Below are 18,699 nucleotides of genomic sequence, written 5' to 3' on the forward strand. Positions count from 1 at the left end.
GACGCCGATCCCAGCGACAGCGAAGAACAAAGATTATCGATCCTGGTCACCTCATCAATGAAATCTGGGTGTCAGGGGTAATATCTCTGCTGATTTCAAAGATAACTGCGACTTGTCTCTTGTGAAAGATTGGCGGATGCTGAACTTAGGCTGCAGGTCACGGATCCACAATCAACGAGTTTCCATATGAGGTGAGGGCTTGAAAATCTCTCATAAACGAATGACTGCTGTTCAAATGAGGCCAACGAGTGTCTGAAGATGACCACAAGACAGGGCCTCCTTAACCGAGAATTAGAAGAAACCAAAAGACGCCAACGCCAAAGAAGAGGGGTGCCTTAGGCAAAACTGAGACCGTCACCTGACAGCTTCCAAAAAAAGATACAAGGACTTTGCACATTTACGTTGGCAAATCTAACATTCAAAAAAACTGGGAGAATATGAGATATCATACATGGGGATACGAGATAATTGTCCCTGAACCCCCAACAAAAAAAGAGAATCAATGGCAGCAATGGAGGTGTATTCCAAAAATCCAACAAAGCGCTGCAAATCACTGCGCTTTCTTTTGCACAGCAGCCGAGGTGTCCTTCTCAAATGCGGCATAGGGAATCTCGAGGCTGCCCAGGGCATTGATGCCAATATACAAGATCGCAAGGAACAGGAAGGTAGCCATGAGTCCCATGAAAATACCTGGAAGAGGGTGAGTATAGCGAATAGAGAGGTGGGATTGCTAGACACATACCTGGAGTAAAGTATTGATACTCTTCAAAGAGAGAGGTGGAATTACTTGATGAGCTCGAGGCACTGCTATGCGCGGAGTAGTCCCGCTTTAGCTCCATGTGGAGCGAGTCTTGGTACGAATCTCCAAAGGCTTCGTAGATAACAGAATCCGTCTCGGGGAACTCTCTAGGGGAGGTGATGTAGAGAATAGTATACGTGGATGAGGAAGGAAGTCGATCAATGACATCGGCAAGGAAACCATCTAGCAGAGTCAGTAACAATGAAGTGCATAAGTGCACGGTATACATACCGAATCCAGAAAGTTGCTGTGCGCGGTCCGAGTCCAGCGATAGCATGGGGAATTCGACATCAATAATTCGGGGACCCTGCTCGAAGTATGAGGGGTATGATCCGGCTTCACATTGTTAGCTTTGATGTTCTTCGCGGGTTTGCCAAGGCTGTTGATGGCCACCAAAGCAACTCACAGGAAGCGTCGACGGCGGTAGTCTGGGTGTTGCACTTCTTCTCCAAAAGACTTTTGATCTCCTTGGGTTCCACCAAGCCAGCGACCTCGTTGATGCTCATCTTGGACCGGATCGAGCTGTCCTTTCCAAGCATCTTCGCACCCAAGCGGGGTGCCGACTTCCGCGTCGAGAAGTCGGAACTGTGTACACCAGGCTGGTAGACGACAACATAGTAATCCGAGGGACAGGTACTGAGAGACGAGGAAAGGTTCTCGAGGACCGAAGCTCCTGTCTGGATGTAGGCGGAGTTCGTCAGGACCCTAAGGGAGGAGCGGTTAGCTAACTGCAGTGGGAGAGGTTCAATCAAGCATACTCAGAAGTTGAGGCCAGAAAGAATGGCGAAGTATCTCTGAAAGCATTTACGGCAGCAGCCCCAAGGGCTAATAGCCCGAACCTGCTGAAATGCATTGTGTTTATCGTAGGGATGGGGTTAGGTTGGCGATGATGTTGCCAACGGGAGGTGTCCGACTTGGCTCTCGGAGGCGGTCGAGAGCCCCGACCCGCCTGAGCTTTCCATATCAACTTTTTTTTCTTGGCTTTTGCCGCAGTTTCAACACAACCTACGATATACAAAGGTCTACTTTTTATTTGATTCAATTATACTTGAGATTGGGATTTTCATTCATCATGGGTCCCAAGGATTTCAAAAAGCGCAAAATTGTTGCCGGGCCTAAAGTTGAAGAGGTCAATTTCGACAGCGAGTCCCGCCAGGAATGGCTGACTGGGTTTCACAAACGCAAGGTGCAACGCGCTAAGCATGCGCAAGACAATGCCGTCAAGAGATACAAAGAGGAGAAGAGAGACGCAAGAAAAAAGGTTCGGCAGGCTTCAATTTGTGCGCAAAGACCTCCACTAACTTTACTAGATTCGAGAGGATCGCAAAAAAGACTTCGAACAGGCAATGGCGGAGCACAAAGCGGTACTCAAGCGCATGAAGGAGGATGCTGGAGATCTCGGCGAAATGGAAGGCGAGAAAGAGGAGGAAGATTGGGAGGGAATCGAAGAGCCTCCGGCAGTGGACTACGAAGCCGAATATGTCGACGAGGACAAATACACAACAGTCACGGTCGAAGAAATGGATGCATCCCGTGAGGGTCTGCTCAAGGCTGCTAAGGGAGAGGAATCAGAGAATGAAGAAGAGAAGAAATATCCGGTCGAGTCGACGGAGGCTGATACAAAAGCCAAGAAGAGAAAGCCCCGGAGTGCAGCCTCAGAAGCAGCCAGGAAAAAGAAGAGGAACTTCCGCTACGAGACCAAGGTTGAGCGCAAACAAACAATGTTAAAGCAACGGTCTGTGAAAGCGAAGAGGGCAAAGGCACGAAAGGGTGCAGAGGAATGAAGAAACCACATCTTGAAACAGATACGACATCACATGTGCATATACTCGACTTCAAGCAATTATTCGTTAGTCAATTTTACGGATCACAGGCGTCTGACATTATGGAACGTTGCAATGAAGATGCAGGAAATGGTAGACATCGTAGTGCACACGTTGCATGATAAAAGCTATTGCTATCAAAAGCGCTGTATGTGGCCCATACAGTTGGGACCACCCTAACACAAACAGTTACAGCATGAAAAAGCAGACGACAAACCAGAGAATGAAGCTTGTATCCAACCAAATGTTTCCCGATATCCTGCACCCATCACCAGTTTGGGCCAGCTTAGATGTCGGCCATCTGGGATGCAAGATCGTCAAGCTCCTTCTTCACAGTGCTGTGTTCCTTGATCGCATCCTCATATCTTTGCTCCAGCTTGGCGTGTTGGTCCTCGAGTGCCTGCACCTTCCGCTCGTAGTGACCAGCCTTGATGTCGGTTTGGCGGAGCCTGAGTGCCCGAAATGTCAGTACTTAACTGTGAAAGAAATGTTAGGTGGTCGTACTTCTCGTTTGTTTCCCGCAGAGTCTTGTCATTCTCCTCAGCCTCCTCCTCGAGGAGCTGCACTCGTCGCTGAAGGGCCTCGTTCTGAGTGTCGTGCTGGAGGCTCTGGCTGGCAGCGTCCTTGGCCTCCTTGAGGGCGGTCTCTGCCTTCTCAACCTCTTCCTCTAGAAGCTGGTTACGGTGGTTGAGCGATGTGATCTCTTGTTCCTTTGACAAATTCTCCTGTTCCAACGTCTTGACCTTGGCCTTGAGCTCATCGACGAGCTCGTGAGCCTCATCAGCCTCGGCGCGGAGGGCGACCATGCGCTAAAATTAATATCAACCGGGTTAGCAAAATTCCCAGTGGGGAAGTGATGGAATGCTGGGGCGGTATGCATATATGCATATGACGAGGGGCTGTGTGATTTTGGGAAGCAGTCAAGCTACCCCGCCGGGTAGGGGTCTTAGTGACTTACCTCCTTGATCTTGTCCATTTTAAAGGTATTGAAAAGGGAGTAAAGGAGATAATATGTATGGTTGAAAGAAAGAGTAGTGTAAGGCTTTCGCTCAGCGAGAAACCGGGCGAGTGTTGGATGGGGGATGTGGAAGATGATATGGGGGGAGAGTTTTGGGAGAGAAGGGGAGGAATAATGGCTGACTAGTGAACAAGTAGACAGTACCAGGACAACAAGCACTAGCTCCACTACAGGGGAAGTACCGTATACTTACTGTGTACCAACTGCGTAACCGTGGTATGGTTAGGTACACAATCCGCTCTTGCTCTACGCCAATCACCGCCCAAGGATCGCCGCGTCTCCACGGGCAACCACTCGACAACACCTGCATCTAGAACTCGTTCTGGCTCTTTATCACTTTCAACCCGATAACGCGACTTTGATTTCCTTGCTACGGTGTATGAGAATCATCAGCTTCACTTCGCCACTATGTTGGCTCTTCGCGACCAGGAAAACCTGGTAAACACCCACCAGACCGCCGCGGCAGCTAAGCCCTTGAACCAAAGCAAGCAGCTAGCACCCAAGACACCCGGCAAGCCACGAAATGACGAGAACAACCCGTTGGCGTTCGCAAATCGAACCGTGAAGGGCAATGGGAATCGTCAGGAGAATGGAAAACCGGGAACCAACGCGTTTATGACTCCGATGGGTACGCGTGCTCCGCGAAAATTAGAGATTTGGAGATGACCGTTGGATAGTGACTGACTCGTTTTTTTTTTCCCGTTATAGTGAAGGATCGCGCTCCTCTGGGCATGAAAACGACCAACCTCAAAGCCAACAACCTCCAGACGCCTGCGCCCTTTGGAGGAACCACCAAGCAACCGAAGACAAACCGCAGACAGTCGACTGCTCAGAAGATCAGAAAAGCTGCCCCAGTGACACAGCAAGCTCAAACCAAAGTCCATATTGACGCGGCTGCGGATGATGTACCGGATATTGAATACATGCCGCCAAAGCCTAGAGGTACGCTAAGAACAACTAAAGCTGCAACCCCAAAAGCTTATTTCTGACGAGCTACAGATCTTCCGGACCTTCCAGACGATGTGACATATGACACCACATTCCCCCAATTCCGACCGAAGAATCGAGCTCTGGGGTTGGAGAGTGTTTACGGGAAGCAACAAGTTGGCAAGGATGGACTCACAGCGAAACAGCGCAAGTTCAAGGAGGATTCGGCAGTGTGCGACAGGATGGTGGATGATATGATTATGAAACAACTTGAGGACATTGGTTTCGAGAGCTCGGGTGAGAGCGAGTCCGCAAATGCACTGCAGCCAACTGCCCTCCCCTCAAAGAGACCTACCACACGACACACTCGCAGTGTGTCGACGCTTCGAGCTCGAGATGCTGCCGCTGCGCTCAGCGGATCCCAGCCAACTACTGCACCTCGAGTGGCTCCAACTCCCAAACCACGGGTGGCGTCGTTGGCATCGTCGCTGGTTATGCCCAAGAGACAGGCCAGGGTCCCGTCCAACCCCTCTTCCATGCGCAACACTGCTGCTTCTGTCAACTCTCGGACGACCGTTGGCTATTCCAAGGGACGCAGTGTGTCATCCACCCTACGGGAGAAGCATTCCCAAACGCAGAAGTCCTTGAGCTCTGAGGTTCTGTCTCCCGAAACTTATATGCAGCTGTATGGACCCCCTCCGCTGGACTCGGAAATGTGGACTCGTTGCAAAGCTGCTGGGTGTTTTGATGCCCCGGATGAGATCACCCGGGAACCGGAAGAGCCACTACCCACATTTGACGAGGATGATGAGGCCCAGAGCTTCCAGCTCACTCTGTAGGGGGGCCATTGCGAAAGATACTCAGCCTCGAAAGGGGATTACAATTTTACTTCAGTATGGTTATTGATTCGGCATATGGAGATCGGCATTGGCTCACAGGGGCTACAGGCCGATGGATCCCGGCGTCATGGAATAGCGTTAATGTACTTGTAACTGAATAGGTTGCAGCCCTCCCAAGGTCAACCGCGGATCATACTGTTTCAGGCGTTCTCCACTCCTATGATGATCCTTCGCCAAGCCGCAGACAGGCGAGGCCACACTTGCATTTTATTTCCGTTAGGGACCACGTAGGCAGTACCAAGTTCTTGGGAAGTGTGAAACCTCGGTCATTCAATGCCAATGGCTGGGCGATGCATAGGGCTGTTCATAAAAAAATGGATAAGACAAATCCACTAGCCTCTAGCTACATGAATCCCTGCAATAATAATAGTTTTACATCGTACGTCAGTGAGACCAGGAGAATAGAGTAAACTCGGTGTACCTGGCGGGTACCAGGTCCTCAGCTAGCCCGCCCGTGGAATGGCAAGTACCAATCACGTACTTTCCAAGTACCTTGGTCTAGCCCACACCGCCCCCGGAATTGCCCATACCTTCTTATTTACTCTCTGGCCTCTCCTTTTCCTTTCCCATTCCTCTCAATTGACGCTTCGCCGCCATGACGACCATTCATCCGGACTCCACCGAGGAGTTCGAATATATCCAGACTCCGGCTGCCCCCGAGCAGACCAAGCCTGCCTTCGATTGCGGTGTCCCGACCACCCTCGTAAGTCTGCAGCTAGAGCTATCCGTGACGCTTGTTTGATGAGCCCAGTACCTAATATGCTTCTTTTGCTATCCAGTACCCGACTATTAAGAATGCTCCCGTCCCCGCCGATTCACCCGGCAGCGACAGCTTCTCCAATGGCTTGATGATCGCTCTGGAGGTCATTGTGCCCTGGTGGCTGGCTCGCCAGGTTGGTGGAGGTTTCTACACCACCATCTTCTTTGCTCTCTTCACCTCCGTTCCCGTCCTGGTGGCCTTCTGGGCTGTCTCTTCCTCTGTTTCTCCCCGCAAGACCGAGAAGGCCAAGTACTGTGGCCGTCCCGTCGAGCACTACCTGCAGTTCCACAGCGAGCACGATCGTGCTACCTACCGCGGAAAGAGCAAGATCCCCATGGAAGTCTTCTACGAGAAATACTTCAATGGCGAGGTTGACTTCAAGGGCGATGCTCTGGAGTGCCTCGAGTACCGTCACGACTGGGCCAACTTCAAGTTCACCACTGGTCTCTTCAAGCACTTCCTGTTTGGTTTCATCCCCGAGATGCTGATGCACACTCGTTCTCAGGGTAAGCAAGCCTTCGTACAGTGCCGGTGGCAATTCTAACCTTATTTCTAGACGAGGAGCAGGTCCGTGATCACTACGACAGAGGTGACGACTTCTACGCTTGGTTCCTTGGCCCACGCATGATCTACACCTCCGGTGTTATCAGTGATATCAACAAGGAGGAGACCCTCGAGGAGCTCCAGGACAACAAGCTGGCCATTGTTTGCGAGAAGATTGGTGTCAAGCCCGGTGACAAGGTCCTCGATCTTGGCTGTGGCTGGGGAACTCTTGCTAAGTACGCCTCGGCCCACTACGGCGCTCACGTTACTGGTATCACTCTTGGCCGCAACCAAACCGCATGGGGTAACAATGGTCTTCGCAAGGCTGGAATTGAGGAGGACCAGAGTCGCATTATTTGCAGTGACTACCGCGATGCTCCCCGTGTTGAGGGTGGATACCAACACATCACTTGTCTCGAGATGGCTGAGCACGTTGGTGTCCGCCACTTGTCTTCTTTCTTGACTCAGGTTTATGACATGCTCGATGACAACGGTACTTTCTTCTTGCAGATCGCTGGTCTCCGCAAGTCCTGGCAGTACGAGGACCTGATCTGGGGTCTTTTCATGAACAAATACGTCTTCCCCGGTGCTGATGCCAGTACTCCTCTCGGTTTCGTTGTTGACCGCCTCGAGGGCGCTGGCTTTGAGGTCAAGGCTGTTGACACCATTGGTGTGCACTACTCTGCTACCCTCTGGCGCTGGTACCGGAACTGGATGGGCAACCGCGACAAGGTCGAGGCCAAGTACGGAAAGCGCTGGTTCCGCGTAAGTTTCTTTCCCTGAGTCCTCGGCTTTCCCGAGGTCGATTCGCTTTCTTATTTTACTAACCACTACTTTTTTTAGATCTGGGAATACTTCCTTGCTTCTTCCACTATCACTTCCCGCCAGGGTGGTGCCACCTGCTGGCAGCTTACCCTTGTGAAGAACATCAACTCCACTCACCGTATTGACGGCATCGCCACTCAGCACGGTCTTTCTGGAGCTCGCCAGAGCGCCATTGACCGCGCTGGTACCCTTCCCAAGGCCCACATCATCAAGAAGGACCTTTGAAGGATTGATGAACAATCCTAGCCCTCATGTGCTTCTCCGGGGGTCCATATCAGCCCCCCTCGGACTAGCATGACGTTATATAAAAGGGCGCGGCAATATGTGGATGTTGTTCTACTGCGAACATATTCAAATGTTTAAAAAGCATGTATGACATGAGTGACATGAGGTGAAGTGAGGTGAAGCTGAATTTCATGAATGGTGGTGGAAGAAAAAGGCAGGAGATGGCAGCGGAAGAGAAGCATGGATAGGTCAGAGGCCTATTTGGCTGGTCCGCCTGGATATTTATCCCGATATTTGTCTATGGTTGTGTTTCTATTTCTTATGTCTCGTCTTGCGTAGGGAGGATATTTGCACGAAGTCAACGAGTCTGTCTTTGTCATGTTATTTTTTAGAAGTCAATGGACTATTTTCTTTAGATCAATACTCGTAGCTTATCCCTTTTCTCTAAATTATTAAGATTGCACCTTCCACTGGGTCTATTCCACACATGCTCAGGTGGTCAGTTGTGAGTTCATAACACGGCCGGCCCAGGAAGCTCGCAAGATAATGCAACAGACTTCCTACAGCTTCCACTTTCTGCTAGCACCAGATGCTACTTGTTATCGTCTAATAGAATATTAATATGTGTCTATCAACTGAATTCAAGTCTTCAATCATTAGGTTCGTCAATCACCAAAACCCCAAGAAAGGCCATTAATCCAACACACTAACACCCAATTAGAGCTCCCGACAGCTAAGCGCCGAGAAGAAACGAAGGGAAAAGAAATAAAAGACCAGGATTGCGATCCAATAGGATAATGGTATATGTAAAGAGGGAAACAAAGGCAGGGTAGATGCAGACGTCAGACCAGGTTGACCCTAGGTAAGTATTGGTACAGTGAAAAGTAAACAGGAATCCAGAGGGAAAAAAAAAAAAAAGAAAGGCATGCTTGACGCAGGCCCAGAGATCCAAGTTCAAGGAATCTAAGAAATCATTGTGCATGAGGTTACACACACATAGCTGAATTGAGCCTCCCAAAAGAAAACAATAGGCGTACAAGGGCATGTGATGAGAATGATTTCACACACGGTGGAAACAAAACAAAAAAGAACGAGAGTCAAGCTCAAGCCTCATCTATCGCTGCTCTAGCATTTGGATTGGGTAGGGATATCCGGAGTTTGGTTAGGGGGAGGGGAGCAGAATATGCCGGAAGACTCAACCGTTGTGTTGGGTTGTGGGTTGAGAGGGAGAGGTTTTCTGTGTCATCGCTTGAAGGTGTGATATCAAAGATGAAAAAGCCATAGGTGAATTTAGTCCGCGTCGAATTTGTGGTTGTATTCGCCAAGGAGGACATCATCTGGGCCTGGGCCATGGGTATTTCGAACTAGGGCACAAAAGCGTGTAAGTGGAAATGTCCGAAAACCAGGATATCGGTGCATGGGTCACGGTTGAGGTCAGGGGGAGTGCGGGTGCACAGGGGGAAAACATACTCCATTCAGCTTCGGTCCGGAAGAATACCCACATCCAACGTCGTACAACTTCGAGGAACATGAGCAGCCAAAATCCGCTTTCTGTTTCCGGAATCCAGCCGAGGCCTGGGACGATGCGCCATAGCCATGAGAAACGAAGGACCAGATCTGCGATGATGACGTAGTGGTACATCTTGTCGGATGCGAAGTAGCGATGTCGGCGGAGTCCGTATGGGTGGGTGCTGTCGTGACGTTTGGGGGAGAAGAGAGTCATATCCCAATCCTTGACAACATCCCACCAGAAAGAGTAGGCAGAGTTGATAAAAGAGAAGATAAATCTGTGGGGTATTAGAGAAAGGCATAAACACAACAGATCAGGAATACAATCTTACAGAATACGCATCATGCTAACCTCGCTATATCCACGAAGCTCCAAGGGATTGTAGTTGCGCATTTTGGAGGCGATCCAAATGACAGGGAACGCAGTTGCGTATTTGAGAGCGTTGGCCAAGTGCTGGTTGACCTTGTGCGCCTCTCTCCGGGTGACTGTTCGCCGCGCACGAAAATATTCCGTCAAACACTGGCGAAGACGAATCAAACTGGGAACCGCGAGGATGATCGGAACGACAATTTCACTTCCGCAGGCCCGGTTGGGCTTGGAAGTAGCGGCGAAGCCATCGGTGAAGAACATGCAGAAACTGATATACAGATCTCCGATCACGCGAGCATAGCTAGTGAGGGCATCTGCCAGCAGAATGTCCCCAAACTTGCCATCCTGGGACTCGGCCAGACCACCAATACTGATCCGCTTAAGGGTAAGGAGAAATCGGATGCGGCCGGAACGGGAGGCGCGGTTGAAAGGCCAGATCAGAATAAGGAGGAGGATGATGAACACCGACTGTGGGATCCAGTCCAGTCGCTCTACCAGTTCAGGGGACCGGCGGGTGGCTAGCCAGAAGACGATAAACCACAGGGCAAGTGGGATGGTGAAACATGTGGCCAGGCGATAAACGGCGGTGTGATGTGGGCGTTGGGAGGAGGATGTGCGGGCAGGATATTTGATGAGCGCCGGAACGTCCTGGAAGTATGGGCAATCTGATTAGCCGTTGCGAATACGATGGTTAGGTGAGGGGCGCCACTTACAATGTTGGCTTTAGCCAGGTATTGAAGGTTGATACCCCATCCCCAGAAACCTAACCCCTTGTGTTAGCACACACCTGATTGGGATTCAATCCCCTTCGGACAGGAATGTCACCTACCAGCGACCAAGATAGCAGCAATACGTAGCGGCAATGGGAAGATCAGCCCAAAGGCATCCAATTGAGCATGTTGATCAACCGCCATTATTCCATTGATCAGGGGGGGGAAGGGGAAAATCACAGGGAAAAGGGAAGGCTGAATGTAACAAAGACCCCCTTATACCAAAAAAGAATGACTAGGGGTGAGTCGACGTCTTTGAAGGGAAGTTGAAACTTTTGAAGCAGTTTAATAAGCGGAGCGGAGAGCCCTGGAGCCCTGAAGCCCTGGAGAAATACGCACCTGGACTAGTCACAGTCCGGTCTGGAACCCCACAGGTCGAATTGGGTTATTTAATATTTGATGGAATATTAAATGGGTATAATTAGAATTCATTAGAAGCACATCTCAGGAGAAGGGGAAGATCAAAACCCCATTTATGGAAACTAATTACGTTGTTCATCACAGTCTATGTCATCATAAAAGTCAAAATGTGTTCTTTGTTAAGAGCCCATGGACTACTACATATGTACTCCATACTCTGTACACACGCCCTTCTGCACAAAAAGGGGGAGTACCAAATCAGGTACACTGAGCCACTGGAAGCCTCCCGCTTTCATCTCCCTCAGGTCCAGAGTACCTTCCAAGTACCACATGTGGGACGTTTGCGTCCGTATGGTAATTTAATAATTCTCGTATGGTGGGTGTAACAACTGACGTAATGTTGTATTGTTGTAATTAATTGATCCACTTTGATCAGGTGACCTATGCCAGTCAAGTCACATGATGTGGTTCTATACCGAGGCATGACATCCGAGGACAACTCCGGAGAAATTGTTATCTCTAGGTATGAAAGCTGGGGAATTGAGCCTGTGACTCGTCCGAGGGAATGCACTGAGCTAGCAAATACCATCTACCGCTACCCTCAAGCTTAATCCATATCCCTATCAACACACACACACCCTACAATCTGTCATGGCGGACGACGACTCCCATCTCTCTCTATCAACCCCGAACCCGAACTCAGCCCTCGGCTCATCTACCTCACACTTCTACCCCTTTGCAACCTCACCAGATATCATCCGCTCGCATGAAAAAGATGCATTTCTTACAGGCAGCCTGATTCAGCAATCCCAAGGCATCGTTCGGGCTCTCCGCGGCGCCCGATACGCCCACACCCACTCCGACGCCATCAAACACCTCACAGAACTCCTCTACTTCACCCTAACAACCGCCATCGGCAACCGCACCCTAGGCGAAGAATACTGCGACCTCGTACAACTAGAAGATGACACCCTCCAATTACCATCGATCGGCCGTCGCGTGGGGTACATCTTAAGTAGCATCCTAGTACCATGGGCACTGCAGCGACTACTACCCGCGCTACGACAGAGAATCCGCAACAAGCTCGAGCGCAACATTGCACGCCAACAGTTACGAGCGGCACAGCAGGCTGGCCTGCTCAACAAGCCCCAGTTCTCAACAACCCCGACCAAACGGCCGTTATTTACAAAACTGCGCATCCAGCAGTATATCCTTGAACACCTGGACTCCATCACATCCTTGTCGCCTATCTATGCGCTGAGCATTGCGACCTTCTATTTCACGGGCTCGTACTACCATCTCTCCAAGCGACTTTGGAATCTGCGTTACGTTTTTACAAAGAAGATCGATGACAATGAGCAGCGCATCGGATATGAGGTTCTGGGTGTGTTGCTTGTTCTCCAGATCGCTGTGCAGGGATTCCTGCACACTCGCAAACTCGCCGCGAGCATGAATGAGGATGAGAGCTTGTCTGCGGATGCTGGCCAGTCTCCTGGACAGGGTGGGACTGTTCTCACTTCGATTCAGAACCCGTCGGCTATTCCGCTTCTTCCTGCGTCTGTGCCTCTGTATGATCTCGAGGAGGATCCTGGTGCTGTCTCGTGGATCCCTGAGGGTCAGCAGCGGAAGTGCACCCTGTGTCTGGAAATGTTCAAGGATCCTAGTGTAACGACCTGCGGACATGTGTTTTGCTGGATTTGTGTTCGGGACTGGGTTCGTGAAAAGCCCGAGTGCCCGCTCTGCCGACAGGAGGTCTTACTGTCTAAGGTGCTTCCTCTGAGAGGGTAGCTATGTGGTTAATTGAGGTGAGAAGGTTTAGGGTAGTGTTGCATGGTCTTCATGTACATTGCTGAAGAGATTGGCACTACCGATACATATGTATACACTTATTTTGAATAAATATATACCCCCTTTCTATTTTATTCGAACTTGATTTTTCATGGACTGTAAGGTTCGATTGATTCTTGATATAGATCACCCGACTAATATATATTCATCGGTACGATGTAGAAAATGTAAGTATGCACGCCGTGTAAGAATGTAAGACATAAAATACTACACCGAAAGAAAAAAAAAAAAAAGTAAGAAAGCAAAATACATCTCCGATCGAAAGTGTATGAACATATGCTCCCAAAGTTGTGCAAAACAAAAAGAGTGGGGGTATTTAGGGGAGGCCAAATGTAATTACATGTATGCATATCTACATGATCAGACCACCGGGTCCTCTTCGCTGTTGACTGCTTGTCCAAGTGGAAGAACAATGGGTTGGTTGAGTTCAGCGAACGCAGGACGAGGCGGCATTGGGTTCATGGCTTGTCTTTTCGCGTCCATGGTATGGAACAGACGAACACAAGCATACGGGTCCGTAGCAGCATCTAGAGAGAAAAGACAAGATTAGCATATCAGGATCAGGAGAGAGATTCCGGAGGTCTCTAAGTACTCACATTGAACCTGACGATAACTCAAAGCCCGAGTCCAATCACTGCAGCGGACGTCATCACTTTTCTCAAGAGGGAGACCGAAATGCTCATTTATTTGCTCGCTGAGATTGACACCCCTTTTGTTCACCAATTTGGGATTGTCTTTGCCATATTTGATCAACTTGTACAAATGGCTGAGCTCGAAGGTGGCTTTGGCATCGATGCCGAGATACTTGCGCAGCCGCGTGCAGTCTGCCTTGATTGAAACACCCACTTTCATGACATCGGGGGATTCAATGAGGCATCTCAATGATGGGGAAACCAAGTCCTCCAGAGAACGTGCAGGTTTGAAGAGCGCAACCTGGAAGATGGCGATACGCTCCTCGTTTGCGATTTGGATCACCGAGACATTGCTTTGAATGCTGTCCCAGCCGGATGCTTGAGCCTTCCATTCCATGTCGAATCCAATGACTTTGCTCCCGAAGAAGTGTTGCACAGCTTCTTCGGTATTTTGAAGGGTCCGGCAATAATGCACGATGAGTTTCCGGCCATCGGGGCTGTGCTGTGAACTATGGCTCCAAAACTGGGGTGTTGAAGATGGGATTGGTTCATCTGTGGAGTGATCATCTTCTTCAATGGATCCTGTCTGATGTCCGGTCGTGGTATCTGGGACCGAGGAAATATCGGTTTCAATTGACCGTTTGGACAGGGAATCATCGCTGACACCACCGGTTTGTCGAAATTGTGTTTGGTGGGAAGTTGCATCCGTACTATACTTTCTCCCACGGTTTGGATCCGGTCTAGGGAATGGTTTCCTCGGTAGCATGGTTGCCGGCCGTAGTCCGTTGTGTGTCCGTGTGCTTGGGGATGCATTGCTGGCATCTCTTAGAATTGGTCGATGGAGGTCATCAAGATGTGGCTCCGATTTGAGGCTCACTTCTTTGCTCTTCGAGAGTATGGGTGGTGGCTTGGGCAGGACCTGACTCCCTTCCTGGCTTGTCTGGCTACCAGGCGCATTGACTAAGAATGGGTTGGGCTCAGGCGCGTTGACGCTCCTATATTTTGCCCTTTGGGGTTTAAGTGATGGCTTGTCAATGACACGTCTGGCCTCCTGGTTTGTCTGGCGGGCAGGCGCATTGGCTAGGAACGGGTTGGGCTCAGGCGCTTTGAGGCTCCACTTTCTCCCCCGAGGTTTAAGTGATGGCTTGTACATGACACGCCTGGCCTCCTGGCTTGTCTGGCTAGCAGGCGCATTGAATAAGAATGGGTTGGGCTCAGGCGCGTTGAGACTCCTATATTGTGTCATTTGGAGTTTAAGTGATGGCTTGTGGATGACACGCCTGGCCTCCTGGTTTGTCTGGCGGGCAGGCGCATTGACTAGGAACGGATTGGGCTCAGGCGCTTCGAGGCTCGATTTTCTCCCCCAAGGTTTGAGTGACGGCTTGTAGATGAGCTGACTGTCCTGCTGATTGTCCTGACCGGCAGGCGCATCGACAGGGAGTGGGTTTGATACAAGCGTGTCCACTGTTGTGTGGCCCTTGGCTTTTATTGTCGAGGGATTCGGAGATAGGTTGTGTCCGAGGCCGCTGTCGTCTTGACTACCTTGGTTAGTAACTAACTCGGCTGCATGCTGAAGCCCAGCTTTCCTCTTCAGTATCTGCCTTATCCTTCCCAAGGAGCCTTTCGTGGGTATCATAGCCTGATCGGGCTCCTGATTGCCCTGACTGGCAGGCGAAGACTCAGAATGACCTGATAATTTTCCTTTCATGTATCTTGAAAGACGGCTTTGAGACAATTTCATAAAAGCGGCCTTGGCCTTGGGAGATTCGGATTCCTCTCGTCCATTCTTTCGCCAGGTCTTATTTGTCGAAGAACCCAGTTCTAAAAGGTGGGGGATAAAGGAAGAAGCCCGCCCGGTCCGGCGATTGATCTTGTCGTGGATAAACTGCCAATCCGTTCGCGTCTGCCGGATGGCCATTAGGGGGATATAAGCGTCAGAAGTGAGCTGGCCCATGCGAGCGGTCCATTTCTTGAAAGCACGGACATCCTGGCTCATGGGATTGAGGACTTCAAACTTTCCAGCAAGATAGACACGTTGTCCCATTGAGTGTAGCAATGTTTCTGATTCAAGACGCAGCCAGTTTAGATGTCTGTATTCAGAGATCATTTGTCGAAGCTCGCTGCGATGTTTCTGGAATTTTATGCACCAGTCGGCTATTTTTGGAACAGTTTGCTCCATAGTCTCCTCGGGGACCCAAGTCCACAATGTCCCAAGATCACCCTTGAGGCTGTGGTGGAGGTACCAACCTTCATTTTGAAGCCCCCACATGAGAACATCAGTCATCATCAGTGGCGCCATTACATCCAGCTGTCGCCAGTAGATATTTAGCTCAGGGCTGCGTGCGGGTTTTGGCATCCAAAGACGCTTGTACTCGAGATTTATCTTGTTGGATATCGTGAGTGAATTTTTGTGTAAGTACCGACTTTCTGGTGAGTCCTTTCGGGCACCCAGTGCAAGCGCAAGTAAGACTTGCTTGTCAGTAGCCTTGTAGGAACGTGCAGATGAAGCTGCGGCCATGACATCCTTCAAATTCCATAGTTCGCTTCGTCGAAGTGGATGCAAAGCCTCTTGCCTTCTGAGCCAGTATGCACGATGATAATGCGCACATACGCTGAGCTCGCGTTCACTATGCGCAAGGATTTCTTTGTACTGGCCAAACACCATTTTATCGTCTGGGTGGAGGTTCGAGCTTTTTTGAAGCTCCAAGCAAAGGTCTCTGACGGGGAAAATTTGTGCGTTACGGCGTTTTAGTTTCAACTCGTTATAGATCTTCTGAATCACTTCGCTTTCGTGGAGAACTTTATCAATTCGACTTCTTGTGGTATTGCGGGGACGTAGGTAATCATTGTCGAGAGTGTCTCTCAACCGACAGATGGACAGCCCAGAAATGTCGACCAGAGCTGGTAGGAGTGCTTTTTGAGTCGCACGAAGAGACTTCTTCCAACCATGGATCTTCTCGGCAGATATTTCGAGCTTTCTTTCCCACTCTGGAGTTCTACCAAAAACAATGCAGCAGAAATCATGGTCAATCATTCGACCGGTATTCTCTGCTTTCGTGACAGCAGCCTGTATTCGATCTAATCCCAGAATGGAAGATGATAGATGTATCACTTCAGCGATATACTTTTGAGTAATCTTCTCTGCCTGTAGAACTTTTTTCGTGCTGTCTGAGACCACAGTTACAAGGTGCGCGCTGATGAAGCTTGACAGACCTTCCAATTCAGGCACACATTCTTGGGTGGTCTTTTCGGCACGGAGAACCTGTTTTGTTATCCGTGAGACCACATCCTTGATTCGCTTTTGAAATATTGACGAGAGAGCTGAATATTCGGATTCATAGGCTAGGTTGGCCTTGAGGGATTCATCAAGAAGGTCATCAACATGTTTGTACTTCAATTGGATAAAACTCTCAACAAGTTCCTGATGTGAAGGCAGGGAATTGAACTCCTTCTCGATGCGCAGACGTTGAGCGACTCTATTTTTCCGGTCTACTCTCGATCGAACCAAGCTGCCTAAGTCTCGATGTCGGGTAGGGCGGACAAAGGCCGGCCGCCCTGGAATTCGTTGCACGGGTTTGGGCTCTGGGACCTCATCGTCGTCATCCCATATGCCTTGTTTGCGAGTGCTGTTGGAAAAGTTCCGCTTTGATTGGGAGGTCACGATCGGGATGTACGAGGAGCTTGTGTTCGGCAAAAATGCATGTCGAAGCCTTGGGACAGATCGGGGGCAAGTATCGGGGCTACTGTAGTTTAGTTAGAAAAATATGTGTTCAAGCTAGACACAATAAAGCGTGCTTACTGCCGCTGGTCAAAAAGTCCCCATCGCAGTGACCCATGGGATTTGGATTTGTTGAGGTGACCGCTATGTTTTGCAATCGAAGATGGGGTCCTCCGACTTGCTAAAAGATTTGGCCGCATTGGCATAATGTATAACAAGCATAGTGGACTAGCCTGAAGCCCCGCGAATCAATCGGATATGATCGATTTAATGGACAACAAGTGGCGGCCCAGTCTATGAGCAATCAAGAAAACTGCATCTAGAAAGTCAATCAAATGTCAGGATAGCAATGTTGCGGAGCTCCAAGCGCGTAAATCAACTTTGAGAGGTGCCTCTAAACCTTATTTGGCTTAGTGGCTCGGGCCGGATCATCAGAAGTGCCGAGCGACGAACAATCACGTCCTTTTCTATATCGATCTTGCCCACGCGGAATGCTCGATCATCTTTGTTTTTAAATCAAGACCTTCCTCAAGAAAATCTTTGTTCAGTGACGATATTTTCTACCTCCCGACATCATGGCTTCTCAGTTGCTTCCTCTCGGTCCGTGCCTAATGACCCAAGAAAACCATGACCCCGCTAACCCGTTCGATAGAGCTCATTGATAAGTGTGTTGGCTCCCGGATTTGGGTTGTCATGAAGGGCGACAAAGGTCAGCTAAATTCAGTGGTTTATAATGAAACGAAAACAGCGTACTAATGCTTATGAAGAGTTCTCCGGGACCTTGCTCGGATTCGATGACTACGTCAGTGAGTATCCCTGTATAAAAAGTTGACGATCCTATCAGGCACTAATTTCGATTTAGACATGGTTATGGAAGACGTGACAGAGTTGTACGTGCTTTGATTTTTTGATTTTCTAGCTTTGAGCTACCCTTTTTTCTTCTGTGGCTGTGTTTTGTTGCCTTGGCTCCTACGCCCCTGAGCAGTGCTCGTTGATCTCCATCTGAATTTGCAAATTTCTGTCGAAATTCTCGACAAGTCACTCTTGTAATTGAGCACTGGACTAACTTCCTCTCAGCGACTACACCGGTGCCCAAATCAAGCTCCCTAAGCTCTTGCTGAATGGAAACAATATCTGCATGGTAAGTTGATTTCACCTTGAGGCAATCTCGGTGCTTTATTAACTCCTCGGTCAGTTGATTCCCGGTGGTGAAGGCCCCGTGGCAAGCTCATGAGCTTAAGATACCCAGTTCTTGCCCTGACGAAAATAAAACTTTGTGTATTAATGATACCGAACGCAACGCGATAGAACAAAATCGTTGAATGAATGAACCTCCATGCCAAGCGTGCTTTTCGTCTCTCCCCCTTTGTCCCGTGTCTCAGATAGCGCGTAGCTCACTCAGCGTAATAGAAGTAAGATAAAAAGATGTTGCCAACAACACCCAAGAGAAACTGTTCTTTCCACAATAATATATCCATCGCAGTGATGGCTAGTCAAAATTCAGGGGTGTTTTCCACACTATAATCTGACAGATGCCAACTGCGGCCTCCAATGATATATGGGGTAAAGCATGCAGGAACTAGCTCACAACAGACCTCCGGACAACCAGGGATCCTAGATATGTTCTCCAACCACAAGCCGTATCTACCTGAAATCAGGGTATCAACGGCTAA

The 18,699-nt window shown here is 49.5% G+C and overlaps 9 protein-coding genes across 9 annotated transcripts; 5 read left to right on the forward strand and 4 right to left on the reverse strand.

The window, feature by feature from the left end:
- Positions 1-550: 550 nt before the first annotated feature.
- Positions 551-1,652, reverse strand: N7455_001173 (Ac45/VOA1 transmembrane domain-containing protein; the record flags this gene model as incomplete). Its single annotated transcript, XM_040951509.2, has 5 exons — positions 551-690; positions 743-982; positions 1,031-1,135; positions 1,206-1,504; positions 1,558-1,652. The coding sequence occupies 5 exons, from the start codon at positions 1,650-1,652 to the stop codon at positions 551-553; spliced, it is 879 nt and encodes a 292-aa protein (XP_040817538.1).
- A 219-nt stretch (positions 1,653-1,871) lies between these two features.
- N7455_001174 (rRNA-processing protein RRP17) lies at positions 1,872-2,583 on the forward strand (the record flags this gene model as incomplete). The annotated part of the gene is made up of 2 exons (XM_040951476.2): positions 1,872-2,060; positions 2,110-2,583. The coding sequence occupies 2 exons, from the start codon at positions 1,872-1,874 to the stop codon at positions 2,581-2,583; spliced, it is 663 nt and encodes a 220-aa protein (XP_040818286.1).
- A 325-nt stretch (positions 2,584-2,908) lies between these two features.
- On the reverse strand, positions 2,909-3,598 carry N7455_001175 (tropomyosin; the record flags this gene model as incomplete). The annotated part of the gene is made up of 3 exons (XM_040951029.1): positions 2,909-3,071; positions 3,127-3,431; positions 3,581-3,598. 3 exons carry the CDS (start codon positions 3,596-3,598, stop codon positions 2,909-2,911), a joined length of 486 nt encoding a protein of 161 aa, XP_040817583.1.
- A 394-nt stretch (positions 3,599-3,992) lies between these two features.
- On the forward strand, positions 3,993-5,664 carry N7455_001176 (uncharacterized protein). The gene is made up of 3 exons (XM_040951223.2): positions 3,993-4,268; positions 4,349-4,582; positions 4,640-5,664. Exons 1-3 carry the CDS (start codon positions 4,049-4,051, stop codon positions 5,404-5,406), a joined length of 1,221 nt encoding a protein of 406 aa, XP_040817732.2. The 5' UTR covers positions 3,993-4,048; the 3' UTR covers positions 5,407-5,664.
- Positions 5,665-6,061: 397 nt separating this feature from the next.
- N7455_001177 (putative cyclopropane-fatty-acyl-phospholipid synthase) lies at positions 6,062-7,819 on the forward strand (the record flags this gene model as incomplete). The annotated part of the gene is made up of 4 exons (XM_040951757.2): positions 6,062-6,169; positions 6,246-6,732; positions 6,783-7,534; positions 7,613-7,819. The coding sequence occupies 4 exons, from the start codon at positions 6,062-6,064 to the stop codon at positions 7,817-7,819; spliced, it is 1,554 nt and encodes a 517-aa protein (XP_040817797.1).
- Positions 7,820-9,109: 1,290 nt separating this feature from the next.
- On the reverse strand, positions 9,110-10,612 carry N7455_001178 (EXS domain-containing protein; the record flags this gene model as incomplete). The annotated part of the gene is made up of 5 exons (XM_040951608.1): positions 9,110-9,183; positions 9,290-9,606; positions 9,661-10,346; positions 10,412-10,461; positions 10,528-10,612. The coding sequence occupies 5 exons, from the start codon at positions 10,610-10,612 to the stop codon at positions 9,110-9,112; spliced, it is 1,212 nt and encodes a 403-aa protein (XP_040818293.1).
- Positions 10,613-11,479: 867 nt separating this feature from the next.
- pex10 (ubiquitin-protein ligase peroxin 10) lies at positions 11,480-12,616 on the forward strand (the record flags this gene model as incomplete). The annotated part of the gene is made up of 1 exon (XM_040951722.2): positions 11,480-12,616. The coding sequence occupies one exon, from the start codon at positions 11,480-11,482 to the stop codon at positions 12,614-12,616; it is 1,137 nt and encodes a 378-aa protein (XP_040817787.2).
- A 420-nt stretch (positions 12,617-13,036) lies between these two features.
- Positions 13,037-17,340, reverse strand: N7455_001180 (3'-5' exonuclease; the record flags this gene model as incomplete). Its single annotated transcript, XM_040951147.2, has 3 exons — positions 17,108-17,340; positions 13,273-17,051; positions 13,037-13,203 (listed from the first exon to the last, which is right to left on the reverse strand). The coding sequence occupies exons 1-3, from the start codon at positions 17,230-17,232 to the stop codon at positions 13,037-13,039; spliced, it is 4,071 nt and encodes a 1,356-aa protein (XP_040818542.2). The 5' UTR covers positions 17,233-17,340.
- A 261-nt stretch (positions 17,341-17,601) lies between these two features.
- Positions 17,602-18,260, forward strand: N7455_001181 (RNA-binding protein LSM5; the record flags this gene model as incomplete). The annotated part of the gene is made up of 6 exons (XM_040951039.2): positions 17,602-17,626; positions 17,679-17,735; positions 17,794-17,832; positions 17,889-17,916; positions 18,104-18,167; positions 18,222-18,260. 6 exons carry the CDS (start codon positions 17,602-17,604, stop codon positions 18,258-18,260), a joined length of 252 nt encoding a protein of 83 aa, XP_040817749.1.
- Positions 18,261-18,699: the final 439 nt, after the last annotated feature.

Source organism: Penicillium solitum, assembly GCF_028829755.1.
Source record: "Penicillium solitum strain IBT 25940 chromosome Unknown utg000001l_segment0_segment0, whole genome shotgun sequence".
NCBI classification, from domain to species: domain Eukaryota; kingdom Fungi; phylum Ascomycota; class Eurotiomycetes; order Eurotiales; family Aspergillaceae; genus Penicillium; species Penicillium solitum.

Excerpts from the sequence above, each read along its gene's own strand:
- N7455_001176 (XM_040951223.2), top strand. The coding sequence starts at position 4,049 with ATGTTGGCTCTTCGCGACCAGGAAAACCTGGTAAACACCCACCAGACC. Across the intron at positions 4,269-4,348 it reads CGCGTTTATGACTCCGATGG|TGAAGGATCGCGCTCCTCTG; the intron begins GTACGCGTGCTC and ends TTCCCGTTATAG. Across the intron at positions 4,583-4,639 it reads CATGCCGCCAAAGCCTAGAG|ATCTTCCGGACCTTCCAGAC; the intron begins GTACGCTAAGAA and ends GACGAGCTACAG.